The sequence below is a fragment of the Gallinula chloropus genome, assembly GCF_964237585.1.
Source record: "Gallinula chloropus genome assembly, chromosome: 1".
Taxonomy (NCBI): domain Eukaryota; kingdom Metazoa; phylum Chordata; class Aves; order Gruiformes; family Rallidae; genus Gallinula; species Gallinula chloropus.
In genome coordinates, this window is record NC_140085.1 from 71,641,674 (window position 1) to 71,651,229 (window position 9,556).

Consider the following 9,556-nt stretch of genomic DNA (forward strand, 5'->3'; position numbering starts at 1 on the left):
TGATATTCCCTCATCAAGGTTGTCTATGAAGATATTAACAGGACTGGACCCAACACTGAGCCCTGGTGAACACTGGTAGTCACAGGTCTCCAGTCAGATTCTGCTCCACTGATCACCACCCTCTGAGCTTGACTTCCCAGCCCACATAGCCAGTTATAAGTAGGTATGGATTTGGAAGTGAGTCCAGGTCAAGGGGTCAAAGTCACACCTGCTTGTTAAAATGTTTTCAAGCACATTAATTGCTTAGGTTTGTAAAATGTGGTGCAGGTCTCTCCCTTCACTCAATTTACTCTGTGAGAAAGTCAGCACTGAGGAATGTGAGAAAACAGAACACGATTATCACTTCTCAGCACATGCAGATACAAGCAGCAGATGGACCCTGTGAAAGCTCAACACTAGTCCAACGTGTTTCAGTAACAGTATGACATCCATTTTTTGGAACTCAAGCTTACAACATGCATTGGTTTAGGTTTCCAGTAAGAAAAATACTTGCAGTTTTCATGGCATACCTTTCTGACAAAGCCTTTCTTGTCCTGTCAAGAAAACTGTCTTAGTAGTGATGCTCATCCATCTAACTGTCAGCTGAACCACCATCCCCCCCAGAAGTCTACCTAGAGAATCTGATCAACAACAGATTGTTGATTGGCCACCCGCATTATTCAGAGTCATATTCTTTGTCTTCCAACCTCCCCCCTCTCTCCATCTGTACTTGCCTGACACAAAGGAAGAGCAACTGCATATCCCCTTGGCCAAGGCTCCACTGTGCTACAGGTTCAGGGCAGACAAAGTGTGCTTGGCCTGAGCTGCTATGTCAAGCCAACTGCTCTTGAAACAGTGACACCTGGCTAATATTAGGTGGACAAGTCAGCTGCCTTTGTAGCGGGAGAAGCAGTCAAGTGCTGGCAGCTGGGACTTGTAGTCTTGATTTTTTGGCTGTCCTTACAATAAACTGTGTAAATGCTGTTTCTGGCACTGCAAATACACTCTGGCTGGCCACTTAAGGCATCAAATACACCCAGAGACGTGTTTAGACAAGAGGGAAGCCAGCTGACTTCAAAGGTCCACCTGGTAATAGAAAAACATGATAAGTACAGCTTTGCAGTGTCTTGATCTTGTGTGTAAGCCTAGGGATTAGGCATACAGAATAGAGGAAAAGGTGAAGGAGAGCTAAAATCATAAAAGAAAGACATAGAACATAAAATCTGGCCTCGTGATTCCCTGAAACAAACGTTCTGAATTGGGAGTAATGGAGCAATGCAAGGAAGCACCACCATTCTCCATCTGAGATGATGTGACTATCTGATGGATCTCTTCAGGCTTAAGTTGGAATGAAGATGTCCCTCCTCCATTTCATACACAGCAAAAGAGCTTTTCTTTTTCTGCGGACATTCTTGTTTACCCCAAGACCATACAAGAAATATGCCAATATACCTACAGGATAAAATGAACAGACACTGCTGAGCTGTGGCATCAGTGACCTTTAGACATCAAGCTATTCTTAGTCCTTCCACAAGGTGGTTCTTACAGGTTCCCATAAAGAATACACCATCTTGAACTCTAACAAATGCATGACACTTGGAGCTAGGATGCCCTCTCTTGTAATCCCCACAGCAGCACAAGAGAGAAGGCAGTCTCCAAGATATCTGCTGCAGCCTGCAAGGCTGCATTCATCACCAGCTACTCCTCTCCAGACCTGCCCTAGACTACTTGTAGGTCCTCAGGAGGACCTATGACAATGGTGCTTCTCCCTCCCAAGTGCAGAGGTCATACTAGGTCTTTATGGACTTGACAGACAATCACTCCTAGTTCATGTGTTGCTAAGAAATACAATATCCTCCCTAAAGAGACTGAAATGGTTTCAACCTTTACCTTCAGAGGAATTCTCAGCTGAGTATGATTATTTCAGGATAGCTGAAATCACTGAAGAAACCCAGTTAGCACACTCACCGAAGTAGCAGCACCCTGAAGGAAATGCCTGGTACATCAGTGTGTTTTGTGGCTGGTTTTAAAGCAGCCAACATTTTACTGGAAACTTTTTTAGGTCTGGAGAACACTCATTTATGGGGAATGTGGCTCTGGTAGCACTAGAAGTGGCCACCACACAACAAGAGGGATTTTTCAGATATGGCCAAACCTCATTTTATGAGGTGTCTGTTTGCAGTTAATGAAAGAAGCCCTTGGAATAATTCATGGCAGGAGCCAGTGAGGAGGCAGCTGCAGCATTTGGTGATAAGGACAGGCCTAAAGGAGGCAACAGTCTGTTGCAACGTGCCTTATTCTCCTTGGTGGGGACAGTAAGGGCTTTATTGTGGTAGGGTTTTTTTATTTTGTCTAAGTTCTAATTAAAAAAAAAATAAAGTCTTTCCAAAAAAAGCAACAGGCTACTAAAAATCAGAAAAGAGAGCTGCATGTTACTCAGGAAGACTAAAAGGCATCCTAGACCCATATCAAATACCACAGAAGATAGGGATATAGGAGTCCTCAGGAGGTTATATTGTCCTACCTGCTACTCTCATGAAGAACTGCTAAAATTTGATCAGTCCTAGGCAGGTTTCTATTTTTTTGTTCACAACAATATTGAGGCTGATTCTGCATCCTTTCTAGGCAATGGGCCCTTGTATCCCCAATGAGAGAGGACTTTTAATAATGTGTGTTACCTGGCTGCTCCAAACCCCACTTAACCCCATTCTTTTGTTGCTACATCTCACACACAGGCTCTTACACACTTCAACAACCCATATCTGAAGATTGTCACTTCATCTGGATTTTTTTTCTGTCTTTTAAAATTAACTTGATTTTTTTTTCATATTCCTGGATAGATTTTTTTGTTATCATTAATATTATTTTTACTTATATAAGGAGGCTGGAATTTCAATGATACTGAAACAAGAAATCTTAAAGCTATTCTGATGATTTCTAGAAGACATGAAGAATTTTGTCCTTCCCTGTATGAAAAAAAAATATTCAAGTAATGAAATTACTTCACATGGTGTTGATAGCCTGAAGTGGAGCATTTTCTTTCTCATATAACAAAATATCTTCTCTTGACTCTTTTCAAATCTTGAAAAAAGTGTGATTAGAAAGTTTTATATAAAAGTATTTGCAACTAATCTATTGTTAGTCTGTTCTTTTGTATAAAAACCACGATCCAAAATATACCATAGTGAGTCTTAAGATAGACTTAAAGGACTTTGGAACTAGTCCAAAAATATATTTAAATTAAAGCAATTGAAATAGGAAGTATATGAGAATATGACAGAGCATCATGTCTCAAATTATATATATATATATGCACTAAGCGTTTTTCTATCTTCTCATGTGAAATGGTGACAGGAAAAATATTTTCACACTGGGATTTCTCTATTTTCAGCTGAACAGAAAACTGGAATAACTCTGCTTTCATACACTGAAGTGACACAACTACAGCGTAGGCATATTTGTTGCTGAATTAAAAAATACTTACAATTATTAAAGATTCTGATATTCTACTACTGCCATATGTAAAGGATGGTCTGGAAACATGTAGATGGGATAAAATCTATAGCACAGTGGGGCAAGGTTCAAGTAACTAACATACATAGAAGGAACTCAGACTTCACAGAGCAGAAAGAAAATAAAGATACTTTGTTTTTTGGTAGGTTTGGGGTTTATTTTTAAATATTAATATAGCAATAATTTAGGAAAGGTTTTCTTTTTGGAGAAAAACATTACTAAAACTCTTCCCTGAGATTTTCTTCATTATTGAAATTATGGATACCAAGTTGCAAACATACACCTAGCTTTTCCAGATTTTCTGCCTAAGTGTTTAATGTTAAAAGAACTCAGCACTCTGAGCTTAGAATTTAGTCAGTGGTAGGAGTTTCAAAGCTGGAAGACTGTAGTATTTCCAACAGATGTACTGCTGGTAGAATTTGTACAGTATATCCTTCCAGTGCTTACTAAATCCTAGGAAACACCAACCAAAGTATTTCTATATCAATATCCTTACTTCAACATTGATTAAAAAAAACACTGAGAAAATAGCTTTCTTTATTACTGTACTTAAGTTCTTAGTCCAGATTTTGACAGTACTAAACTCCTAAGTGAGTATCTCACACGCTTGTGCAGGATGGGTTGTTTGTGGGTGCTACCATAACCCAGAAAGTAATGACCCACTTCCTATACTTGTGTGGTAAGTACTCAAAACTTCATTCAGCTTTCTGTGAATTAAAATTTTAAATGAATTGGTACATTTATGAATGATAATTCCTGAGAATCTAGAAATTCTGTGTCTTTTTTAAGATCCAACAGCCCACACTTGGAACCCAATGGCAAATTTCTCAAAACTTTTAAGTCTAAAGGAGATTATACCAAAGACAAAACAATGACAAGATACACGAGTGCTGGGGGAAAAAAATGATACTCATTTGAAAAAAGTGGAGGTAAGAAGCTTCATCAACTGTGTTAGCTAATGATGTGCCAGTGTATTCAGGAAAGCATCAGCACAGGAGATCCTCTGACCAAACTGTTGCATGCCATTACTGAGAGAACTTTTACTGGACTGTCCCAGTGTCTTGCCAGAGATGATTTCAGCAGGACAAGAAACAGCACTGTCAATTTTTCCCTTACTGTACACACTCTCCATGCCACTGCAAATTACCCACTACATCACCTTTGTAAATACTACTTCTAGAAGATAATTTCTTCTCCACTTACTTGACATTAAGCATTTCTAAACTGATCTCACAAAATATTACAACCAGTAATGCTTCACATTCTTCTAGGGCTCTTCACTGTCCCTTCTCCTTCATGTTCTGTCCTTTTGCATCCTGTACCCTTTTTCCACTGTTTTCCCTCCTGGTCCTGACAACTCTATCATTGACTTTTCTGGGGACAGCTTTTCTATTCTTTCTCACCCTCCAGTCTCCACTTCTACATTTTATGTTGGAGCAATGTTAGCCCCTCTCCTAGTTTAATTATATGTGACAACTGAATTATTAAAATCTTACTAACTGGTTTACTTCCATTGAATCCACACATAAATACTTGTGTCTTACATTTCACAAGTGCTTTACAAAAACCTTTGCCTATTCTGGCAAAAACTATCTGCTGATTTTGTTCTTTCCTAATTTTACTCACTTTTCTTAATCCCTGTCATGGTCAACCATCAATTTTTGCTACCTTTTCCACAAAAGCTTTTGCTCATTTATCTCTTTCCTACAAAACCACTCTATGCTACCATTAAAATTCTTGCCTGTGCCCTGATTTCTTTTCTTATTTGGATTTCAGCTCGCTCTTTCTTGACCTTCTCTGTCTCATCCCCTTTTATTCTCTACAGATATTTTACTACATCTAGTAAACCCCTATTCTCTGTTTACTTAATGGATTTTGTGACTTCTCTAGATCTATCCACAACTCACAAAACCAAACTCACTTTATGGTCCCAGCTAACACTACTCCTGTCGAGTCACAGAGGTCTAAGAAGCATCTTTCATTTCAGAACACACTAAGGTTTGTAGAATAAGTTGGTCTGAACATAACTATTTATTAAAAACATGTATAAAACTGGTATGAAACTTGCAGAACAGGTTAAAATGCAACAAAAAACAAATAACTTTTCAAAATGCACTGACTTGCTATCAGATAATGCCTGAAATCTGACAGAATAGTACAAATATACTGCAGTAACTTGATAAGCTAGCTTATGGATTTTCATCTTGGATTTCACTAACACGTCTGCTTTCAATTACTCAGATGAAAAACAAGAGTTTAACATCTTGCTCTTCCCTGATTGCAATAAAATGTCATGTCTGAAAATGAACTATTAAAAAGAAACTCAACTGAAAACCAATTTAGCGACTGCACTCAGATTTTAGAACTGTATTTTTTGGTAGTATGTGATTTTGGGGCAGATTTTATCTATGGCAGCAGACACAAAAACACAGATTTAGCCTTTTTAAAGTCCTACCTCCACCCATATACTTCTTATAAACTTACTGCTATAAAAGCACATGTAAAAATCATAATCTTAAAATAAAACTCATTCCACACAGTCAGTGGAACATTTTTTTTTATTACAAACTGTAAGCTCACCCTGAAAAAGACATGTTTCCAGATGTTTAGTGAGTTAAACTCTCTGTGCCTGTAGTACCAGGACATGCCAAAGGCACAGCTGGAGGATGAACTACTCATACACCGACTGGACAAAATGATGTGGTATTCTTCAGTAGGTGGCAGCTTTCATCATCATAAGAAAAAAAAAATTAAAATTGTAATGCATACAATAAACCAAAGCTGCATTATAAAATTTAGAGGATTTAGAAGACCTTTACCTTTGCATTGATATATATAATGACCTGCATTAACTATATTCCCATGCACTGGGCAGTTCCAGTGAAGAAAGTTCCTTTCTGGTTTTTTTCAGAATATGGACTTTAATTAATAGATAACAACAGTTTGGAGATTCATTAGTAAAGTCAGTTATGAAAACTGCTGGTAACAAGCTTAGGAGAAAGCTGCACTTCGGAAATATGTTTCTTAGCAACGTAGCATCTGTATCACTAAAGCACTTCAGAAGCCTCTCTTTGCCCCAAGCACCTCCATGCTGGTCACAGGGAGGAACACAGGCTCTGCCCCAAGGGGTCTCCACTTAATCAACACAATCTCACATGGTAATTACCTCATTTGCCTGCAAAACACAGATGGCCATGTGAAATAGCACAGAAAAACAAACAATCTTGCTTACAGCACAACTAGTAGTAATTATTAAATTATTTATTACATTTACTACTAATTGTATTTTGTATTTGAGCAGTCTAGTCCTCAGAAGGTAGCATCCTTCACCTGCTTTTAGACACCTTAATTTTGTCCAGTGTACTGTTTTCAAAATTCTGAGGATGTAGAAAATCGAGGTGAAACTGAGATCATGGAGTTTTGAGAATAAAAGATACACCTTTTACTGACAAATTTGGCTATACTTTACACTAACAAAAACTTAGAAAACTGGATTTTAGAGATCTCATCACCGTTTTTCTTAAAATTAGTCTAGTGTTTAAGGTTAAATGTATGCTGAGGTCACAAAATGAAACTATTCAGCTTTTTACAGTAATTTTGAATGCTTAAAATCCCTATGCCCATTCCCTGTGATACATCAAAGCCACAGTTTTGCTGGTGTGCCCTGTCGCCTGAGAGAAAGTAGCAGCTGTCTTGGGACTCTGGCACTAAATGTTGCTTTTCTAACCCATATTCTGTTCCCCCCCTTTCTTTAAAAGGAGCAACTAACATCTATCAAAAGCAAGTATTTTGAAGGATATCTGCAACAAGTACTCTACTATATGAAATTCCAAGAGCCGAAATACTGTGATAGTAACAAATAGTTGACTTCACTGCCTTTTGTCCGCCACTGTTAGGCCCGGGCCTGAGGACATATGTCTGTAAGTGTTTGCCTGGGGTATAGCGTAACCAAGCCTCGACTCTGAAAGGCCCCCTTGGGGTTCCTCTGAGAGAAAACGTCCCTTATCTGTTAGCTATGATAAATTCATTGTCACCGTATGAGAAGTAGTTTCTTTGTCGTATCTTACCGGTTATGTTTGTGTTGGATTACTACACGGAGTTAAAGCAAATTAATAGCCTCTTTTTAGACAGTATTAAGAGAAAAGAAACGCAGGGTATGGAAAGGGAGTCATGGCCCGTATCCAGACACACCATCCCCCTCACAAAAGCAACCACATCACACAGTATCATTCACAAACGTTTCGCACTTTGCCTTCAAAAAGCCTGCACCCTTCGCTTCGCTATTCTCCCTGAGCCACTGAGGTTTCATGTAACTGTCGTTCGCGTTTCATGGGGCATAATCTGGTCCCCAAAGATCATACTTGGCACCTTTCCCGCCCGCCGGTTCCGGGACACATCACCTCCGCGCTGTGCAGTCTAACCCGACGCCCATCACCGGGGCGCCTTGCGCTGCAGGGCGGCAGCCCCAACAGCCCCGACGTGTCGCCAATTCCCGGGACACTGGGCTGCAAAAGCGCCGGAGCCGTCCCAGGGGGCCCGGCCGCCTCCGCCTCAAGGAGCCCCGGGGGGACTCCCGGCCCCGGGGTCAGTGGGGGGCGCCGGGCGGATAGCGCAGCCCGGCCCCGCGGCGACCCAACTCACCAAGTCCCGGCGGCAAAGTCTGTCCCGGCGCAGCTTCGTACCGACCCTCCGGAGCGGAGCGAACCTGCCCGGGTGGCAGCGGCCCCGAGGGGCGAGCAGAAGCCGGCGGTAGCGACGAGCAGCTGCGGCGGAGCCGGTGCACGCCACGCCTTTCTGCTCTCTCGAACGTGGCAGCGGCGCTTTAAAGCCTGCCCGGGACGTCCAGGGGCACGGGAAAGGGGGACACACACTATGGGAAGCCCAGTCATCTCGCTGCCCCATCCCCCGTGGGCCCGCTCTGCAGCCGCGGGACGCTGCTCACCGCCCTGAGCGCGGCCGCCCGCTCCCCCCGGCCCCAGGAGGGGAAGCAGGAGCGGGCAGCGCCGGGACATCCAGCCCCGGGGGTCCGGCGAGGCGCCCCGCCGCCAACAGCCTCCCGCAGCCCGCTGGAGCGGCCGGGCCCCCGCACCGCCTGTCCCGAGGCAGAGCCGGGCCTTTGGGCGCCGGAGGGAGAGCGCAGCGCAGCCCGGCGGACGCCCGCGGCTCGGCTCGGTGCCGCTCCCCGCACTTACCTTGGCCCCGGAGCGAAGGCACCAGCGCCAGGAGCAAGAGCAGCCGCAGCGGCCGGGCCCCGCGGAGGTTGTCCATCGGCCGCCCGCAGCTCCCAGCCGGCGGGAGCACTCGCACGGAGCGGGGGCTTGGCTCTCCAGCAGCGTCCAGTGGGCTCCCCCCTTTTTGCTTGCTGCTGCTGCTGCTTCTGTTATCCCAGCCGCCTGAGACCGGTTGGAAAAGAGCTTGCAGGAACCCCCCCACTCAGTGGGTTTTACAAAGATTTAATTCACTGCCTACCCGGTTAATTATACAGCCCGCAAGTGCTTAGCAGAACGGAGCCGCCACGGAGCTGGGAGGCAGAGCCCCCGTGGCTGCTGATACCCCTACCTCTCTCCCCGCCACCCCCACACACGCTGTAAAAGTGACTCCCTTCGGCTCGGAAAACTTTACAGATACTCAGCGTGAACCTAGGGCCGGCGTGACCGACTCTGTGAAGGAGAAACGCAGCGACTTCTTTCGGTGCCAAGTAGGAGAACGCCACAAACAAAGGGAAAGCAAAGAAAAACAAAACAAAAGAAACCACCTAGCAGAGAAGGAAGCCTTTAACCTCTGGAGGGGAGATTTTTCAAGCCCTGCTCTTAGTCTTTCCGTTGATTTTGCTCCACAACTACAACTTTTGTCAATAAAAAGATTTTTAAAGGGAAAGAGATTCTAGAATCATTCAACGAAATGCAACGGGGAAAAGAATTCTCTTCTTTCCTCCCCTCCTCCTAAAAAATCAGGATGAGAATTTCAACCCAAAGAGCTTCTACTCTGCTCTCTCTCCTCTTCCTCCCCCCCCCTTTTTTTTTCAAAAAAAAACCCCCTCCTTATCTTATTTAAACAGGAACAC

General features: G+C 43.1%; 1 protein-coding gene across 1 annotated transcript in view; it reads right to left on the reverse strand.

Annotated features, from left to right (window-relative positions):
• Positions 1-8,965, reverse strand: part of FBLN1 (fibulin 1) — an 80,080-nt gene extending 71,115 nt beyond the window's left edge. The window contains exon 1 of the mRNA XM_084279559.1: positions 8,685-8,965. Within this exon, the coding sequence (XP_084135685.1) occupies positions 8,685-8,760 (76 nt within the window). The 5' untranslated portion in view covers positions 8,761-8,965. The remainder of the gene's footprint in view (positions 1-8,684) is intronic.
• Between the last annotated feature and the right edge of the window lie 591 nt (positions 8,966-9,556).